Source organism: Hemibagrus wyckioides, linkage group LG13 (genome assembly GCF_019097595.1).
Source record: "Hemibagrus wyckioides isolate EC202008001 linkage group LG13, SWU_Hwy_1.0, whole genome shotgun sequence".
Classification (NCBI taxonomy): Eukaryota; Metazoa; Chordata; class Actinopteri; order Siluriformes; family Bagridae; genus Hemibagrus; species Hemibagrus wyckioides.
In genome coordinates, this window is record NC_080722.1 from 11,402,294 (window position 1) to 11,424,045 (window position 21,752).

General features: G+C 39.7%; 1 protein-coding gene across 9 annotated transcripts in view; it reads left to right on the forward strand.

Moving 5' to 3' along the window:
* Positions 1–21,752, forward strand: part of arhgap12b (Rho GTPase activating protein 12b) — a 47,672-nt gene that overhangs the window by 20,552 nt on the left and 5,368 nt on the right. The window contains exons 1-15 of one of the 9 annotated variants that reach the window (XM_058407182.1): positions 61–204; positions 9,560–9,823; positions 12,682–12,822; positions 12,937–13,017; positions 14,161–14,283; positions 14,692–14,766; positions 15,287–15,358; positions 18,025–18,086; positions 18,209–18,290; positions 19,719–19,832; positions 20,639–20,740; positions 20,835–20,933; positions 21,146–21,248; positions 21,330–21,446; positions 21,620–21,718. In XM_058407182.1, coding sequence (XP_058263165.1) covers positions 172–204; positions 9,560–9,823; positions 12,682–12,822; positions 12,937–13,017; positions 14,161–14,283; positions 14,692–14,766; positions 15,287–15,358; positions 18,025–18,086; positions 18,209–18,290; positions 19,719–19,832; positions 20,639–20,740; positions 20,835–20,933; positions 21,146–21,248; positions 21,330–21,446; positions 21,620–21,718 — 1,567 coding nt within the window. In that variant the 5' untranslated portion in view covers positions 61–171. Of the gene's footprint in view, positions 1–60; positions 205–6,955; positions 7,145–9,559; positions 9,824–12,681; positions 12,823–12,936; positions 13,018–14,160; positions 14,284–14,691; positions 14,767–15,286; positions 15,359–18,024; positions 18,087–18,208; positions 18,291–19,718; positions 19,833–20,638; positions 20,741–20,834; positions 20,934–21,145; positions 21,249–21,329; positions 21,447–21,619; positions 21,719–21,752 lie in introns of those variants that run through there. The other 8 variants (XM_058407181.1, XM_058407174.1, XM_058407175.1 and 5 more) reach the window with 8 other exon arrangements.

The following is a 21,752-nucleotide window of genomic DNA, read 5'->3' on the forward strand; positions in this document are numbered from 1 at the left end:
CCGATGGCACTAAATATAGCTGTTAAGATGCTCTCTCAAAGCTCATAACTACATCCGCCGGCTTCTGGTGGCTTTGGGTTGGAAAGCAGCTCTTTTTTTTCCCTCTTCCATCTTGGGGGGGAAACGGTACTTCCTGACGAGGATCAGCATTTTCCCTAACCAAGACGGGACATGTTTTCTTACCTGCGAAGCCCTCATTACCTGGTAAGATATAAAGATAGTAAAGAAATGGTACTGGATGAAAACATCCAAGAGACATAGAAATTGATCAGTTTGTTTTTATGTTCTCGTTACCTAGTATGTGTAAACTCTTAGCATTTTGTGAAAAAGAATATGTTTATATTGAAATATTTGTGATGCAGTTTGGTTGGTTGGTGCTGTTTTTCTTTCCTGTTTTTCCTGTGAGAGAATAGCGACTGTGTGCCATGCCTGCAGCACACTGCTAGCGCAGTCACAGTGGTGTTTAAAAATGTGAAGTCTGAAACGTAGGATAATGATTTCACTAAAATAGCAAGAGCTTATTTTCTCGCTCAGTATTTTCTAGGACGTTCATTGTCCTGTTAATGAGACCTCCAGCATAGACGGCAGAAGTTCCAGAGACTCAAAGTTCCAGAATGCACTGCAGTTATGAGTCCCCCAGCTCGACTAGTTAGTGATCTATGGGATGACAAGCGCACTGGCCTTGTTAGTAAGAAACTGAGCCTGATCTGCTTGAGTGTATGGATGAGGAGGTGTGAGAGCTAGACCAAAGAATTAAAGGTGCTGCTTTATCGCTCACTTAATGTAAAGATGATGTGAGAGTTAAAGTCCCAATGGCTCCACTAATGTCAGATGTAGAAACTTGTTAACCAAAGTGATAAAATGAAATTCTTTGATTGATTTATTGGTCCATTTAAAATAAATCTTGGACGTCACTGAAGAGCACATGTTAATTAAAAAATGATTAATATGCAAGTCTTTCACAGTGGATTTTCCCTTTAGATCTGAACTCAGCTCGCTGAAGTGTGTGACGAGGGTAATGTCAGATGCTCTGAAAAAAGAGACAAGCAGTAAAGCCTCACTGACTGAGAGACAAGTGTATGTTACATCAGTGTGGTTACTGGCGTCACATTTGCTAATGAGACCATGACTCAAGTCTTCGAATCAGACGCATGAAATTGTCCAGTCTGTGTTTCTAAGCCGCTGAAAGGGGCTCTGTTCTCTAGCTGTGAGACCATCACTGTTTGTGCTGTCAGGCAAGCATGGGCATTGTTTCCTACTCATACACCTCTCATGTATTTGATTAAGGGGAAGAACTAATCCCATCCCAAACTTAACAACATCTCTAGCTATTGCCCGATGCCTGATTTAATACTGATGTCCTCACAGTATCCGAGTCACCTCTCTACAAGCATCTGTTATCAAGTTACATGAAACTTAAATTGAGTCCAGTGTTGATGTGAAGATGTGTGTTTGCCAGCAATTCAACATTCATTCACATGGTAGACACTAAAATGGGCGAGATATATAAAATTCAATCCAATACTTATTCCACATTTCAGGACCCATAGCTTGTTTCTTTTGTCTAATTAAGTGTAATTTATTTTAGGAAAATACCAGGTGCTTATCTTGAGTTCAAATATTTCCACAACAGACAGCTAGGATAACTTAATACTTCTACAAAAAACAAACAAAAAAAACATTTAAATAATGAACTGTCTTGTTCTCTGATCATTTCTCTGAAGAGTTGCTGATTATTACTGATTAAATTACTGGTTGATTGAGAACCTAAAGTGTAAGAACCATGAAATCCACCCAACACAAAGGAAACCTGGGGGATGTTATGCTTGATGTTTTGTGCAATAGTTCCTTAAAAAATATAACCGAATCAAGTACCATGCAAAGGTTGTTGCGTAAAGCTGGTACGTTTAAGACGACTAGAAGACTAATTAAATAAAAATGAATCTGTTAGTGGTTCATGCATTTCCTTCCTTTGTGTTGTTTGTTTCATTATTATTGCTCCCAAAAAGTAAAAAAATCTGGTTTAGTCTGAAATGTTTTCTCTTTTTGAGCCACATTTCTGTGATGGTTTTTTATCATCTCTTTATTGATCTTCAAAGAAGTATTTGATGACAGTCTCTCTATTGACAATGCATGTTAGCATACCATGTGATCTGCAACCCTTTCTCATAACCCCGCTTGTCTCGAGATGCTCCTCCCTCTGTCCTTCCCTCTTTCTCTTGTTATTGTCTGTTATTGTGAGGTTCAGGGGACGGGCCTGGTTGAATAGCTGTTGTTTAGTCTGTACCAAAGAGCTGTTGTCTCCTTTTAGGGAGACAAGCACCAAACCTTTCTGTTGAGCTCTGGAAAGTTTTTTGTCTTGCCTAGAGACCATAGACCAAATCTTCTAACCTTCCTTCGTGGTTATCAGCCTCCAAAGACAAAGCTTTTTTTTTTTTATTCTTGCTTGCTTCTTATTTGAGTGGGTGAGAAAGAACGAGTGAAAATGGTAGTCAGTTAGCGACTTGACTGTTGCGTGGGCACACATATATGAGCAAGTCTTATAATGTCGCTTATTTCTATAGGACAAATTGACACAAATTGATGTGCAGTAACGTGCTCGCTGTGGCATTTACAGCTGTATAGACTATTGTAATAGTAGAGTGACAGCAAACTGTCATTTCTTATGATCGTGCACATGGAGTTCAAAACAATTGTGTAATTCTGTTTCCTGGCGGGAAAAAAACAGTGATTTGTAAAATTAGAGGAATAGAGTTTATTGTTTTAAGATTATGCGAAGCACCGGGACACGCATGCATGCAAGAACTGAAGAAACTCTGAGGTTTCTCTAGATCTTAGCGAAGCAGATTAGCCTTGATAGAAATATTAAAAGTTTGAATGTGATGAAGATTTTATGATAATTTAAAAATGATGTAGTTAAATCAATAAACATGGCTAAACTGGCATTCTAAAGTATAATTAAACTCCACAGATTGACAGATAATGGAAATATTAGACTGATCTTTGCTCTCTAAATATGGTTATGTATGGTATTATGATTAATAATATCATCGATATGATGCATATTATGTGAGGAATTTTATTTTTATTGTTGGCAATATTTATTTAATCCCTTACCCCTTTGCCATTAATAAAACCACCAAACTCTGATTAAAATTCTATGCTATCTATATAAAATTATTTTTTTTTTAAATAGAGACTTAAAAAAATCTATATTTGTTTAGAAATCTGTACATTTTATACTAATTACCAGTATTAAAAATGTTTAAAAGCTAAAAAAGTTACAACTACGTACATTTTCATTATTCAGTAGTTTAATTTTGTGGAAATTATAATGTGTTAAACATTTTGTTTAGTGAATCAGTGATTCATATTGTATATGATACTTGAAGACATTTCTGTATATGACCGCATCGACCACTCAAATCTTGATTTTCTTTGTGGCCTTATTGTTTAAATCCACTGCTTCCTGTCCCCAGTTTTGTGTGTGTGTTATTTCTGAACTTTCTATAGCACTGTGGTTGAGCAGCATGACTCTGCCACCCATTGCATAAACCTACGTCAACAACCGTGCCACTTCTGACACCACTACTACTGTAGCCGAACAGAGACATGCACTGACCTACTAATTAGCTACAACCAATGGCACAGCAGGAATTAATGAGAGATTTATTCATTAGCCTGTGGGATTAGGTCATCCAGAGCCCTTTGCATGATCTTCCATCTGGTCAGAGGAACACAGGAAGACCTGCCGAGTTGCTTTGGATGTATGCAGCATATGGACTGTTGTGCTTTTACATTTTCTGGTGACCTTGACTTGTTCATTTGCAGTTATAGATATGAAAGGAGAGGATGGTTGCAGTTCAAAGAGTTTCAGGAAAACTCTACATTACTGTGCCTTTATGTTTTATATGATGAACAAGCTTTGAGTTTAACAGCGTGTCTGCCTGTGTGGCCTTTCTAGCTTCTGCTCTGTGTGTTTAGTTGTGATCATTGAGTTAGCTGTATGCTGTGTTGTCAGTAATAGCTCATAAAAAGTCTGCTGAACTTTGCCTGTGGAGAGGATAGGGCAAGCTGAAAGGCCATGGTGGAGGTCAGAGAGGTCAGGATTAGGACATTGGTCCCAGCTGCTGCTAAAAGCTGCTCCCAGCTGCACTCGAACTCTAATCAGCCTGCATAAGCAAAATGTAGAACAAACACTGTTTCATACATAAAATAAAGTCTGAATCTTGGGAAGAATTTCACTCGGACTTCTTATGGCTCCGGTTGTAATGATCTGTGCAGTTTTGTTTCGGTGCAGTTGTATCATCAGGCTAAATACTAATATCAGAAAATTGCATACACAGGAAGGCTTCTGCTTCATTACACAAGGTACCGCTGTCTCTGCAGTCCTTAGAACTAACCATGACAGTGGTGCTTGATTGATTGATTGTCAGCAAATTACATACACACTCTGACCTAATTTAATGAAAACACATTCTTACCAGCAGAGTTTGAAGGAAAATGTGGGACATGGCCACATGGTGAGGGAGGATAAATGAAAGAAAACAGTTTTTGCACCAGGCGTCTACTCTCTCATTGATGAATAATTAATGGAGTGAAATGCAGAACCAATAAGAGAGGAATTTACAGCCACGCTGGGAAAAATCTCGTGCCATATTGGATTTGGGATGAGAGTTAAAGCTGGCTGGTACAGAGTCAAATATACACACAGACATATGATGTAAAACTGAGCGCCTGCCTCCATCAGTGCACAGTTACTATCTCCTTGTACCTTCCATGTAGCTGTGGGGATCCTCAAGGGTCTGTAAAACAGAGAAATGAAGCCAGAGAGTTCATAAAAAAACCCAAGTGATATGGCAATGATGGATATCATGATAAACTACAAAAAGAGATGTCGTTGTCATTTAAAATTAACTAAATACTGTCAACTCTTAATATAGTACAAGACATTATATATTTCATTTAATTTCAAGTGGCCTAAGATTGAATTAAAAGCTTTATAATCTGCAAGAAATAAAAGACTAGTTTTAGGATTATCCTCAACTAATAAATGCTGCAATCATGCAGCTTCTGTAAAGTCCAAATTTGGAATCTCTGGCCTATAGGAATATCAGTTCACTCATATGGGCATCATGTTATCACTGATATTTTCATGCTTCACATCTTCCAGAGCGGAAATTAAGTATAGAGTTTTGGTGTGTGTGTGTGTGTGTTAATGTTTGTCATCTCTAGTTTGGTTTGGGATGCATAGCTAAGGCCTGAAAGGTTAATTGCATGTCAATCAGCCAATGTGAGAATGTGGCTAAACTCGCCGAAGTGTGAAATGGAGCACTGTAAGCTGAACTCACTGCTACTAAATCACATTTGTCCGAGCACCATGTGCGTTTTAAAACGTCCTTACAGGTCAGTTACACGTGCTCCTATAAGTGTCATAATGAGCAGTACTGTAGTACGTAAGATTTTGATTGTGTGTGTGTGTACATCTGAGTGAGAGATGCCACAGATGTACCGATCAGGCTCTGAGTAGATGCGTATTGCCTGCATTTGTGTGGAAATGTGGGTTAAGCTGGTCATTTATTTTCAAGTCATCTCTCTCTCTCTCTCACACACACACACACACACACACACACACGATGACGCAGAAAATTCCTGTTTTGCAATTCTGTACTATATTTTAATACGTTTTAATGCACACGTAGACCCCTAGTGGTTAGTTAGTCTTATTGCATTCTGAATTAGGTGTTGCTGATTGCTTCTAGTGTGTAATATTCTAGTGTTTAAAGTAGTGTTCAATACTCTAGTGATTAAAATGGTGTTTAATAAAGAAAAACAGAAGGAAAAATTGTATTGTCAGGGATGAATTAGTTATTTTCAATTATTATTTATTGGTAGAAATGGTTACAGAGCTGGAGACCCATTAATATGATTTTATGGGGATGTGTTTTATATTGGTCTCTGTGTGTGTGTGTGTGTGTGTGTGTGTGTGTGTGTGTGTGTGCGCTGTCCAGAAGGCGTGATTCTCAGTTTTACTTCACTGATTCATTTGTTATGGCACCCTGGGGGAGTCTAATGCTCTCATTGTGGCTGCTTTGTTGTGGCTTGGTGTTTGGGAACATCTGTAAATGGCAGGTTTAATGCTTTTTGGGTTTTTGGAGCCTGACCATACACAGGATGTGATGGAAGCTGATGGATGAATAATCATTTTTTCATTATGAGCACTAGGGTGACTTTTGAAATTATAGTTATGATCAGCTATATCGCATCAGTTTCTAAAGTCAGTGTGTATGCTTGTGCATGTGGAGATGTGAGTTTAGCATGTGTGGAGTGTTTGTGTGTGATGGCCACAAAGGACCTCATTAGCACCAGCTAACCCAAAACCTCTGAGTCACCACAGTGTTCACATTTAAATCCCAAAATAAATGAATCACACTTAAGTGTGTGTACATATATTTGCACAGAAACACAACTTTTCCTCTTCAGAGGCTTAATTTTTCCTGTTTGGTGGTTTCGAATATTAAATAGTCATATTTAAATTAAGTACAGGCTTGATTTTATTGGTTGCTGAAGGCATATACCATTGCCTAGAAGAACATATGTTTTAAAGGGAATGCAGGCTACCTCATCCGGTATATTGAATGCTTTGTTTTATAATAATTGCTAGATGGACTGTCAATTACATGGTATGTTTCATAGTGTTTCCAAGTGTGTACTTGCTTCTGTATTATTATTATTATTATTATTATTATTATTATTATTATTATTATTATTATACAAAATCTGAGCATCGAATACAGTCCCATTGACTCTGGGGTAACACGCAGTCATATTCTGCAGATAAGGCCATTCAGCACTCACAGTTCCACTTCCTTTTCGGTCCCGTGTGTGTGTGTGTGTGTGTGTGTGTGTGTGTGTGTGTTAGCATAGGGTTTAACATGCGTAGAGAAGCTCACAGTAGTGCAGTGTTGCTGTAGGATTAAAGTGGCTGGAAAAAAAGGCAAGCAGCCAGAGAGAAGAGTAGAATAACAGAGCAGAGGGCAGCCAGAGTGCAGCATTCATTCATCATCTCACTATGCTCAACTTCAACAACTTTCTCCGGGAGGAGGAAGATGATGATGTGTGTGACTTCAGTACTAGCCAAATGGTAAGAGAAATGGCTGTTACTATTTTGTTTATAACTGGGGGATTTATATACGTAAAATAGTCTTGATGTGTCTGGCCATGTGGAGCTTTTTAAAACGGCTTTAGAGTGCTCATAATGTCTGCTTGTGTCTAGAATTATACTGGAGGGAAGAAAACAATTTTTTCAAGTGGTGTAGTGTCATACTTTTTATTTTTCATTTCGTTTTTATTTTCCTCGTGTCCTGTGGATGGGGACATTGTCATCCTGGAAGAGTGCAGTCATGATAGAAAGGTTTCATCACAGGATTACAGGGATCCGTTGGAATATTTTTGTGTAGACTTGCAGAGACTCTTCCTTTTACAGGAGCCAGTGGACACAGACCATGCCAGTTAAATGCCTTCCACAACACAACAGAGCCCCCGGGGTTTCCTTTTAAATTGTCACCTGTCTGTATGTTGTAAAATAGAAGTGATCCATAAAGTGCTCCTAAAAATAAAAAAGTGCCTGTTCACAATGTACTTCTAATGTTTTTTTTTTTTTTAGTCATACTGAAACCAACCAATGTAAATCTTAACTTTTAGAATATTTTTACACCAATTCTGAAAGTAACTCCATGAAACTGAAACTGTAGGCCTGTCTCTGATTATAAATGAAAATATCTTGTTTCTTGCTTGTTTTTTTGCTGATTCTTCTGCTTTCCATTTGAGCAGTGCCCATCTAAAAATCTGGATTTTTCCTGAAGTAATAAATATAAAGCTCATAAAAGAACCCACAGTAGCATGTGTTAGTGGAATCATCTGAGATATCTCTGGGATTAATCTGTACCTACTGGAATAATTTATTTACGTTTGGTATTTTATGTATTTCTATGTCCGACTATGAAGGTTAAGGATCATTCATAGCAGCACGAGTGTGTAATCGTTAAGGGTTATTTAGGTACATCAGGAAACACACGCCCTGTGTACCAGAGATAATTTGTAATTTTAACACAGCTTGGTTGAGCTGTAGTGTTTGTGGTGATGTGTCATATCTATACAACCTGAGATATACCATGTTTCCAATATCAAGTGTTTTTCCCCCATTACCCATGCTTACGCCTGCATACACATTTCCCAGCTGAGCTCAGCCAGAGGCATGACGAGGCTATAAAATCTGAGCTTGGGTTCACTATGTTTCATATGTATGCTTTCTTTCTGCTGTGAAACATCCTGAAAAGTTTGTTCCTCATTATGTGGTGGTTGTTCATTGTCGGTGCCAGTGGCTCTGTGATTCAGTATAAAGCCTATAAACTCAATTATAGCAGTGGCACAGTGTCATGCCCAGTGTTGATGGAACATTGCTATATGGAAGATGATGCTGCTGTGGATGAAAAATAATGCAGACTTCTGGCAACCTGAAAATTGATGCTTAATCTGATGAGTGTGTTTGAATGGTGTACGTTTCTTAAAAAAGGAAAAAATCCTCACTTCTCTGCTGTTTGGGTTTCTGATGCACTCTATCTCTTTCATATTTAAAAAAATCCCTCATTTCCTTGAGTTCCTCCAGCTGTCCGTGTCTTTTTTTTTTTTAAATTTTATTAAGAGCTGGTATGCTCAGTTCTCAGTCCTGCTGCTCCTGTTTTCCTGACAGTTTTAGTTTCACTTTATCCAGGAAACACCATTTGTGCAAAAGCAGTGTTCAATAGAAAACCATGTACCAGTTCATTGTTGGGGCTAACGAATGACATTCTCACTAATCCTGTTAGTTACCTAGTTATCATTGATGTGGAACCTGAGTCACACTGCTATCAAGCACAAGCAAAAAACTTGCAGATTATTATCCAGTTGTTTATTCAGGAGGAGCACTTCTCATATCTAGCACTTTCTTCCAGTCTCTTCCATGTCAGAGTTTCTGTTCATTTAATATATTTATTCCATTTTGTTTTATTTATGGCTCACTAGAAACAGTTTAGTAAGCGACTATTAAGTCCATCTGTGCAGGGGAAAAAACACTTCTTAAGCCTCCTTCTTCTCCTATTTTCTGTATTTTTGGAAGTAATTTAAATCTGTTCTTCCTCAGCAGTCCAGGGCTTAGGACAATGTACTCTGTTGACATTCCTGAAACAGTAGAATTAGCCAAAATTCCTTGGCCTGATCAGAGCCAGACTTCTGGATCCCTCTAAGTGTTTGCTCACTGCTTGGCAGAGCCATTCAGACCGCTTTGAACCGCTTTTATTAAGAGTTTATATTCTGGAGTTATTTGGCTCTGCAGGTGCACATGTGTAAAGTATTTGTAGAGTCAGTTAGCAATTTGTTGTCCTGACTGTTAAGACTTTAGCCAGTTCTTCTCAGTCAGCATTCAGATATCAGATAGCACATACTGCCAGATTGGGATTCACAGACAAACCTCAAATATGATCTGGTCCTGATCTATTGCCCCTCTCTATGTCCCCCTCAGGCAGTGTCTCCTATAGGCCATGGTCGTCCAGAGTCCCCTGTCTACACCAACCTGCGGGAGCTGAAGGTCTCTCAGTCATCTTTACCTCCTCATCCTTCGTCCTCTCCTCTGCATGTACTGGGGGACTGGGAGACCCATAAGGACGTGAACGGAAGACATTTCTACTACAACAAGACCACCCAGGAAAGGACGTGGAAACCTCCACGCTCTCGGGACACCACCGGGGGCAGCCGCGGAGACACTGCCAACACCACCGACATGGAGGTAATGATGCAAACCTGAAAAGCGGCGCTATTGTATACAGGACAGTAGTACTGTACGTGACTAGGAGAAACTAGGGTTTATTCTGCATGCAAGATTCACACAGCATCCAGCTGGGCGTGTGAAAACAAAAGGACATAACTCAGAATGGCTGGTCTTTACCCAGCATGCACCTTGGTGGCAAAATTAGTCCTGCTCTAGCCTAAATATCCTGCTGATTTGTTTTTTCACCAAAAACAAGAAACGGTTGAAACAGTTTTTTATGTGTTGATAATGGTGCTGGAGTTGCTGCTTTTTTATTGTTAAAATGACAGCAGGTAAGCCCTCTTCAGAAGGGAATTTTTACATGAGATTTGCTTGTGCTACTCACTGGTATTTATTGCTATCTAAACTGGCCATATCTGTGGTTTTTCTCTCTCCTTTCCTGAAAATATTCCAGACCAAGAAACATTGTTTATGGGCCAACTATGTAATGGTCTGATCATTTTCATCCGGTCCGGATAGACATCTCAGTAGGCAGGTGCTTCCTCTTGTGTTGGAAGCCTTGACCCCTGCCGCTTTCAGTTTAGTTGGCCTAGTGTGCATGTTCATATGATACACCTCCTGACTCATAATATTTGAAGAGTGTGAAAAATCATCTAATGATGGCTACGTGTCTAATTTATATTTACCTGCGTCACAATACAATTTTTAGCTTTCTAGAAATGAGTTGCAAGTATCTAATATTAGATACTGCTAAGTACCAGTATAAGTGGAAGTAGTCCAATAATGTCTCAGTATTAAAATTTCATGTATTAAACATTTTATGACCACAGATGTACTCATAAGAAAAACAACTCTTGGCACATCAAATATGGTGACAAACGTTTTATCATAGAGGAGACGTATAAACATGTTTACAAGCATCATCCATAGACAAGAATCCTGTCCAAAAATTACTCCGTGATCAGATTAAGAAATAACTATTGAACAAATAATTGCAGCTATGTGAATAAATCTACTAAATCTGCTAATGCTAAACTTTATTTGAGCAACAATTAAAACATCTTATTTATAATTGTTTTTAGGGTGACTGTGCGTTGCTTTGGATGGCTAAAGCATTTTAGGCACTTCCACATCCAGCTGATAAACTGGTGAAAAGTGCTGTTCAGGAGACTTTCTGATGAAGAAAGATTTCAGAGTCATGACTCATTTTCATTGAATGACTTCGTATAAGTAGAACACAGACACAACACATGGAATGGCGTCATTATTACGTCAGTCATACAATGACGATACTGTGCGAAACGGCATCAGTGCTGTCGTGGGCAGTGTCCTATCTCCCACCCTTACTGTCCACTCACATCACATCAGTTCAGTTCATTGGAATGTGTGAGAAGTTTTTAGTGTGTGTGTGGATCAGAACGTGTGTTTTAACTAGGACAGAATTGAAGTAGGTCTCTATTCTATATATAAACCTCTGAAAACCCTGTCGCGATATTTAAGACTTGCCCGTTTGTAACTGACCTAGCTTCACACAGGACTTTGTGGTACATCTGTTTTGGTATTATGTAAGGTTTTCCTCTGGTCACAGGGTGGATTAACATAAGCATCCTGACAGTTTTTTTTTTTTTTTTTTCCAGAGTACAGAATGTCCTGAAGTTGAGGGACTATATGATGATACGATCTCAGCATTGCAATGTATTAGCATGATGCTCAGGAAAGTCAGTGACCTTATAGCTCCATGACTGACTGGCTCATTAGACATTTTGTGTAAGATCTGTATTGCTGAATTTAATCTGAATGTGACTGTAATAACAGGCTGTAGAGAAACAGCTTAGCAAAGCTAAATATTGTGGTTCATTTTGGAAATTGTGAAAATATCAAGTATTTTCCTTCTGAACGATATGGCCGTCCTTATTTTGTTCTAACGAAATGCTGCCATCTTGCGGCAGAACGTGTAACAGCAGAACAGTTACTTATAACTGAAGCTTCAGGCATAATTGATTATTGTATGGGCTTCATGTGTTTCTAGCAAATATTAAAGGACATTGTAATGTTTGAGTGTTAAAGTAATTCCGCAGGCTTTTTAACATCTCTGTGTATTTTGTGTATCGCATATGTTTGATTATGACAGACCTTTTTCGACCCATTTTCCGATATTCCCAAAGTAAAATCCGGTTTCTCGTCTCACAAGTGTGTAATTTTTTTGCTAGCAGTCTTAGCCAGTTGCCGTGTTCAATAACAAACATTATTGAAACCAGCACCAAAATGTCCAACCAAGAAAAGGAGTGTCAAAACATTTGTTTGGCATACGGAGCTTTATCACTTTGAATCTGAGTATAATTTTGAGAAGTTGAAACAGATGGAGGAAACACACACACACACACACACACACAAAAACTCAACAGGGAATCTGCCATGCCAAATCAGGAAGCAGATGTGGACAACAAGTATGAAGTATGGACAAGAAGATGAGGAAAAAACAACCTAATTTTCACTTGTTATTGAGGCTTACAAATATACAAGCGTGAAATATTTTACTCTTAATATCCTCCTAGCCTCTCAAACTGTTAACCAAGGTTAGAGTCTCTCGTGTTATTTTTTCCACTTGGCCAGTTTTAGTTTTAGATTTGGATTTGAACAAACTCATAGTTTCTTTTAACAAATAGAAAAAACATAGAAGTGTTTGTGAATAAATTGGTGTGTGTTTTCTTGAGTACAGAAAAATGTGTCTTAATTCTCGTTTCTAGTCACACACTCGGTTCTGCTGTATGTACAAAGCTGATATAGGTAGAAGTGAAACATGAGTAACAACATGCACAATTAACTTGAATTGATCTCTATCTTCTTCCTTCTTTTTGTCTCTTGGACTCTCTCAGCCGCTGTCGTGTGAAGAGAACTGCTTGAGCACACACTCCAGTCAATCAGACAGTCAGTATGGCTCACCCCCGAGAGGCTGGTCTGAAGAACTGGATGAACACGGCCACACACTTTATGTGTGCGAATACAATAATGAGAAGGTGCTCATTCGTTGTTTTTAAGCTTTCAGTCTGTGCAAATGCATACATGTGTTAAGTTATCCAATTTGACCGTGACTGACTCGGGTTGTCCTTTCTGTCTTCTGTATGCTGTAGTGGATAAAGCATGTGGATGAGCAGGGCAGGCCTTACTATTACAGCGCTGATGGATCTCGCTCTGAATGGGAACTTCCTAAAGTAACAAAACACACACACACACCGAGAACTTTTTATTGTTAACGGGGACTGATTCAGTCCACCTGCTTGTGTTCCAAAATTAATAATACCTTTTCTTTGCTCCTTAAATATGACACAAGTCATGTCAGGAAGCTTTTCTTGTCATCTCGACCATATATAGCTCACGCAGTACACAGTGAAATGAATCAATGTTCATCCAGGACCCTGGTGCTACATAAAGATGCAGAGCTACATGAGACAACATTGAACTAGGGACTAAATTCACCTATCCACATAAAATGCATGTGTGAAATTTTGTGCAAACATTCCAAGACAAAAATACAGTGCAAGTAAACAAGACAATACACTACAATATACACAACCATTGCACTTGTGCGTCACTTACTGTTTAAGCCATTCAATTGGCTGCTGATGAATTCAGGGCTAATCGATCAAACATCAGCTCTAGACTAGACTTTGATTGTGAGCCTCTCATACAGTTTTGACATTTTCCCAGTTAAAGGTGAAATTATGTTACATTACTCAGGTTACGTCACCCAAAATTTGCCCACATATTGGGTTCTGTATCTTTTGTGCTTCTTTGTGCACCCACTAGAGGGCAGGATAGAGCCAAAACAACCTGACTGTCAGGTTTCCATATTAACCTTTAAAATGTTAATGATAATGGTTTCTTAATGAATGCTTGCAGATATAATTTTGTAAACCTGAAATATCCTATGGATTCAGACAAGCTCTGTTAACTTACCTTTGAAACGTTCCATCATTTTTATGTCTCAAATCGCACACTTGGCTTAGACTAGAGCAGGGGTGTCCAATCTTATCCAGAAAGGGCCGGTGTGGGTGCAGGTTTTCATTCCAACCAAGCAGAAGCTACACCCGATTCCGACTGGCTAATCAACTAAATCTTGGCTTTCAGTAGACTCAGGTGTGGCTTCTGCTCAGATGGAATGACAACCTGAACCCACACTGGTGCATTGCAGATAAGACTGGACACCCCTGGACTAGAGTATCTAGGCTATTATGTACAAATCTTTAAATTCCAAATGAGTATATACAATTGAATATACTGTTTTTTTGTTTTTAACATGCATTAGTTCAAATCCAGTAAGCAGTGGCTGTAACAGTGTTTTTTCCTCCCTGCAGTACAATCTTCCTTCTCCAAACACCACCGATGTTCCTAAAAGTCGCAGTTTGGAAAGGAAGCAGCCAGATCCAATAGTCCTGACCAAATGGCGATATAGCACCTTTGTAGACCTCAGTGATAAGGTAGGGACACGCTAAAGGACACTTTCACTTGTTGGAGCACTCTTGTTTTAGAAATCCTGTGCTCACTGAGTGTAACTGTTATTAAGCACTCAACCTTCTAACACTATCCTTCACGTGCCTCATCATCATTTTGTGTCTTTAGATTGTCAGGGCTTTCAACTTCACACACCGTACATGGAAATACACAAATACAGCATATATACCATATTTGGAAACTAATCAAATAATTTCATTTTCACTGTCAGTTTTTTTGCAACACAGTTTTTGGGAAAAGATAGCATTACATAGAGTTCGTCTTGACTGAAATAACATCTTTAAGAACCGAGGTTTTGGAGCACACACAAAAAGGTAACTACAAAGTCACTTTGAACAGTAGAGTCATCAACTGCACACTGATTTTTTTTCCAGCTGTCAATCAAAAATAGGCGCTTCACCATGGGACACTTCTCCAGAGGTTTCGGCCTATCGTTGTACAGATATCAAGTTAGTGATATCCCTTCACCGAGTTATGACCAATCAGAGTTGACGGTCACTCCTGATTTTAGTGCCACACATGGAAACTGCTTTTATGGAAATCATTGAAATAGAACAAATCGGCACAAATTTCAGCACACGCTTATGTGTGTGTGTGTGTGTGTGTGTGCACATGCTCGTGTGTGTGTGTTTGTGTGAGTGCAGGTGAGAGGATGCTGCTTGATTAAAACTGAATCATGTAGATTGCACTAACCTGTGAATATATTCTGAAGGTGTGTTTCTCCCTGCATGGCTTCCTCATTACTGTACTGAATGTTCTGGAAAACGTTGGCATCAACACCAGATTGCAAAAATATGAAATACTGAATAAATAACAATTGCTCTCTAATAATGCTACTGGTTTAGCTAACAGGGGAATTTGACAAACCTTCAGACTGCCTCAGATCTCTTTGCACTCATTCCTTCATCTTAAATCTCCCCCTCTACTCAACTAACTTTGCTCTTTATTTCATATTTTTGGTTTTTTTAGGAGTCTGGGACCAACAAACATAACTCCCCTGACTCTGACTCCTGTCCTTCTTCACCTAAACACTCATCTACAGTTAGTATACATACTAATGCATGTGTATATTCGTGTCTGTCGGTGTGTATAGTACTCTTTTAATCTGATTAACCTTAGTCTCACTTACCCTGTGTGCATGACAGCTATACAATGCATAATTTCTTGAAAATGATCATAAATTAGTAGATAATCATTGCAACCAATTTTTAATGACTTGTTTATAGTTAAACACATAACATTTAAGCATAAATCATCATTGGCATGTACAAACTTACAGAATCTTACAAAACTGAGTACACCCCTCACATTTCAACAACCACTTTATTATATGTTCTCAAGGGACAATACTATAGAAATGAAAATTTTAGGCAAGAGACAATATTCTTGGTACTCCTCACCAGGGCACGTTAGTCTCATCAGACCACATGACAGTAATTCATGCTCTTGGACAGGTTGTCTTCAGCAAACTGTTTGCAGGCTTTCTTGTGAGCCAGCTTCAGAAGAGGCTTCCTTCTGGGATGATGGCCATGCAAACCAACTCGTTGCAGTGTGCGGTGTATGGTCTGAGCACTGACAAGCTGACCTCTCGCTTCTGCAGCCTCTAAAGCAATGCTGGCAGCACTCATGCGTCTGTTTTTTAAAGCCAGCTTCTGCACCTGACGCACAGCTCGAGGACTCTGATCGACCCTTGCGAGGCCTGTTCTGAGTGGAACCTGTCTTGGAAAACCTCTATATGACCTTGGCCACTGTACTGTAACTCAGTTTCAGGGTGTTACCGATCTTCTTGTAGCCTAACCCGTCTTTGTGGAGAGTAACAATTCTAATTCTCACATCCTCTGAGAGTTCTTTGCCATGAGGTGCCATGTTGATCATCCAGTGGTCAGTATGAGTAAATTGTACTCAAAGCACCAAATATTAAATGCTCTAATATAAGATACACACATTTGTATGGTCCTATCAAGCTGACAAACACATGAACATGATAAATAGGACATGTGACTTTGCATGGTTAAACAATGTACAGCTGTTATCACTTAGGGTGTATTCACTTTTCTTGCCAGCTACACTATATTGCCAAAAGTATTCGCTCACCTGCCTTGACTCGCATATGAACTTAAGTGACATCCCATTCCTAATCCATAGGGTTCAATATGACGTCGGTCCACCCTTTGCAGCTATAACAGCTTCAACTCTTCTGGGAAGGCTGTCCACAAGGTTTAGGAGTGTATTTATGGGAATTTTTGACCATTCTTCCAGAAGCGCATTTGTGAGGTCACACACTGATGTTGGACGAGAACGCCTGGCTCTCAGTCTCCGCTCTAATTCATCCCAAAGGTGTTCTATCGGGTTGAGGTCAGGACTCTGTGCAGGCCAGTCAAGTTCATCCACACCAGACTCTGTCATCCATGTCTTTATGGACCTTGCTTTGTGCACTGGTGCACAGTCATGTTGGAAGAGGAAGGGGCCAGCTCCAAACTGTTCCCACAAAGTTGGGAGCATGGAATTGTCCAAAATGTCTTGGTATGCTGAAGCATTCAGAGTTCCTTTCACTGGAACTAAGGGGCCAAGCCCAGCTCCTGAAAAACAACCCCACACCATAATCCCCCCTCCACCAAACTTTACACTTGGCACAATGCAGTCAGACAAGTACCGTTCTCCTGGCAACCGCCAAACCCAGACTCGTCCATCAGATTGCCAGATGGAGAAGCGCGATTCATCACTCCAGAGAACGCGTCTCCACTGCTCTAGAGTCCAGTGGCGGCGTGCTTTACACCACTGCATCCGACGCTTTGCATTGCACTTGGTGATGTATGGCTTGGATGCAGCTGCTCAGCCATGGAAACCCATTCCATGAAGCTCTCTGCGCACTGTTCTTGAGCTAATCTGAAGGCCACATGAAGTTTGGAGGTCTGTAGCGATTGACTCTACAGAAAGTTGGCGACCTCTTCGCACTATGCGCCTCAGCATCCGCTGACCCCGCTCCGTCAGTTTACGTGGCCTACCACTTCGTGGCTGAGTTGCTGTCGTTCCCAAACACTTCCATGTTCTTATAATACAGCTGACAGTTGACTGTGGAATATTTAGGAGCGAGGAAATTTCACGACTGGATTTGTTGCACAGGTGGCATCCTATCACAGTTCCACGCTGGAATTCACTGAGCTCCTGAGAGCGACCCATTCTTTCACAAATGTTTGTAAAAACAGTCTGCATGCCTAGGTGCTTGATTTTATACACCTGTGGCCATGGAAGTGATTGAAACACCTGATTCTGATTATTTGGATGGGTGAGCGAATACTTTTGGCAATATAGTGTATTTAGACAATAATGTCTGTATGTTGAGTTATTTTCAGAGGACGGAAAATCTATACTGCTATACAAGCTGCACATTGACTACTCTAAAATACATCATAAGATATTATCATAAAATATTTAAGTTTCATTTCTATAGTATTGTCCTTTGAAATTGTTTTCTGAAATTAGAGGGGTGTACTCACTTTTGTGAGATACTGTATAAATGAACACATTGAGAGTTTGAGTGAGTGCACCAGACCTTCCTGAAGTTCTTGGCTGATTTTTAGATCACTTTCTTCATGATCTACAATGTGGAGTAATCAGTAGAGTCAGTAGACAAATATGTTTCTCTCTTGCCACAAGTCATGCAATTACCAGTCATTCTAATCAGTCATTTTGTTTCTCTGTTATAGCTGTCAGAAAAGTGTGGTGTTCTCAATGTCACCAAGATCACTGAGAATGGAAAGAAAGTCAGGTACAGTATGCACCTGAATCAACACACATTTAAAGATCACATTGTGTATAGATTGTAGATTTGTAATTGGCGCATTTGTACCTATTAGAGGAGTGTAATTCTGCTCTCTTCTTGCTGTATAGGAAGAACTGGACCTCCTCCTGGACGGTACTGCAGGGTTCCACACTGCTGTTTGCTAAGGGTCAGAACAGCGCCACCAGCTGGGTGTGTTCACTTCTGCTCTTCTCTCAGTTCTCTGATTTTTAAGTGTCCTTTATTTTGAAGGTGTTATGGGTCTGTATTCTGTCTGTTACTCCATACACTTTAACCCCTTAAGCTCCCAGGCTTGTATTTTCCCACTCTCATACTACATATGAGTTGTAGTCACTGAATCGTTTTTAAGAAGAGAATAATATTTAATATACACTACCCCTCAAAAGTTTGGGATCACTCAAAAATTCTATTGTTTTCCAAGGAAACACAAACGAAATTAGTCTGAATAGAAAATATAGCAAATGAACAGGACATGCTGACATGTCAGAGTTAGAAATAATGATTTTGATGGAAATGATGAATGTTTTCTTCAAACTTTGCCTGCATAAAAAAAAAAAAACACCTTTTGCAGCAACTACAGCCTGGGTATTCTAGCTGTCAATTTTTCAAGATAATTTTGATGAGATTTCACCCCATGCTTCCTGGAGCATCTCCCACAAGATGGATTGGCTGATGGAGTCTTCGTCCATAGCTAAAATCAAGCTGAAATATGCAAGTGATCCCAAACTTTTGAGCGGTAGTGTATACCATTCAGGCATAACATTATGACCACAGAGAGGTGAAGTGAATAACACTGATTATCTCCTCATCATGGCACCTGTTAGTGGGTGGGATATATTAAGCAGCAAGTGAACATTTTGTCCTCAAAGTTGATGTGTTAGAAGCAGGAAAAATGGACAAGTGTAAGGATTTGAGCGAGTTTGACAAGGGCCAAATTGTGATGGCTAGACCACTGGATCAGAGCATCTCCAAAACTGCAGCTCTTCTGAGGTGTTCCCGGTCTGCAGTGGTCAGTATCTATCAAAAGTGGTCCAAGGAAGGAACAGTGGTGAACCGGTGACAGGGTCATGGGCGGCCAAAGCTCATTGAGGCACATGGGGAGTGAAGGCTGGCCCGTGTGATCCGATCCAACAGAGGAGTTACTGCTGCTCAAATTGCTGAAGAAGTTAATGCTGGTTCTGATAGAAAGGTGTCACAATACACAGTACATTACAGTTTGTTGCATGTGGGGCTACACAGAGGCAGACCACTCAGGGTGCCCCGGTGGACATAATGTTATGCCTGGTCAGTGTAAATGTATAAAAAAAAAAAAAGCTAGGCGTTTAAGGGGTCAGCAGATCTCAGTCTCCTCCATTTACCCCAGTTTTACTCTGGGTGGCATAAACTTTGCAGGCCAGGTTTAGCTTTTGTATTGAAGCTGAATTAGTGTTAAACTAGAATTAATTCATCTGGTGGCTTCCTCCTGAGTTATTCATCTTCCCATTTTCCCTTCTCAGTGTGTGTTGTGATCGTGAATCTGTTCTTACATTATCATTCTCGCTCTTCTCTTCTCTTCTCTTCTCTTCTCTTCTCTTCTCTTCTCTTCTCTTCTCTTCAAAGTCGTACTACCGCAATGGCTCATTCCCTGAGCTCCTCCTCTCGTTGCTAAGCAACTGGAAGCGTTCAGTTAAGCCCCGCCCTGCAGTCTCCTATAAGCACTTTGGGCCTTATTCTGTATGTCTGCGCCTCTTTACACTCACCCCCTGAGCAGTGTTTAGGACAGTTTATCATTTTCGAAAATTAGCTTACCTGTTTACGCAAATATAGCAATAACAGTAAAAAGGTAGAATTTAATTTTGATGTGAACAAATCTATATATGATTTAGAAAAAATTATTCTTCTTGTTAATTATACTGTTCTAAGATCTGCTCATGTGGATTCACCAGCTCACACTGTCTTTGCATGTTTCCATCCTGCTTGTACCATTTGTAATCTTCTACATTCTGTTTTGCTTGCCTTTCACCGAGATTGTGGACTTATCTATGTTACCGCATAAAGCATTTCTTCCTTTCAAGTAGGATGCTATTGGACATGCCTGAGAAGACCACACACTGGCATGCGTTTCCCTCACGTGAAACACGAACATGTGTGAATCGTATTGCATGTCAGTTTTTAAGCCACCACGTTTTAAGTCTAGTTTAATGTTTGGATTGTGGTTCAAGATCAGAGCCTGGCTTGTGGTTTGAAAAAAAAAAAGAATAAATACGTGTGAATGTGTCTGCATATATATATATATATATATATATATATATATATATATATAGCATTTAAACATGGTGTAAAATGAACACTTGTGGGTGCTTGTGATTAGTGTAGTATCCTTCCCTTATAATTTATAACTAACATCTGGCATCTAAAGCTTGTTATAGCTGTGATCAATAACCTGGTTGAGCAGCACCCCTAATGAAGAAATAACACTAACGATAAAGATATGAAAGAATATTCATATTAACGTAATTTCATCTTAATTTTTTGAGAAGTTTGGAGGAAACCAGTCGAAGCCAGAATTTGCAGTGGACCTTCGGGGTGGGTCAGTGGAGTGGGCATCTAAAGAGAAGTCCAGCAAGAAGCATGTTATTGAGGTAAAAATCTAAATAATGTGGTATATTTTAGTGCTGTATTTTTCCGTTAATCTAACTAATGCCCATTGACCCTGCTTGACCTTTTGTCCCTCAGCTAAAGACGCGTCAGGGCACAGAGCTGCTGATTCAGTCCGAGATAGACAGCGTCATCACAGACTGGTACAGGGCTCTCACTGAGGTTGTCAATACACACGTAAGTCTATTGTGCATTGTATCCTCATGTACACATCTATCATCTAAGTATAATGGATTACAGTCTTAAGCTGTAACTTGGGCTGTACAGTTATTTTACGTTAAATAGAAACACTGTACACTTCAATGAAACTAATTCACAAATAATAATCTCACACAAGCTCAGCGATGCTGCAGTCTCTCATTGCTGTCTCATTGCATGATGTGTTATAGGCCTGGGAGTCAGATGAGGCTATTGAAGAGGATATGCCAGAGTCTCCCGGAACAGAGAAACAAGACAAAGAAAAAGAGCAGAGAGATTTCAAGAAAAGCAAATGTATGGAACAGTGTGCATACTTCACTATAACACACACACTTGCTCGGTTATGTGTAATAAAGTGTTTGTATCTGTACACAGCAATGAAGAGTGCCGCTATGGAGTCAGCAGATCAGAAGAAGACCAGAGTCAAACTTAGGAAGTTTCTCACCAGACGACCGACCTTACAGGCTGTCAGAGACAAAGGCTACATTAAGGGTAATACCCACATACACATTTGTTCAATATTAACACTTGCTTCTTGGTCTCTGCTTTTAACCAGGACTATTATTAGGGAATAAATATAGATGAAGGGCATGATCCAGTTTATTGGCTTTTAGTGGTTGCTTTCTGTTCCGTGTTACATGTTCTGCTATGTGCTCTGTTTTCAGATCAGGTGTTTGGCTGCAGTATGACCAGTCTCTGTTCCAGGGAGAACACCTCCGTACCCAACTTTGTCCGAATGTGTATTGAGCATGTGGAGAACACAGGTACACAGGAGCATTTTACGACATCTCATACAGC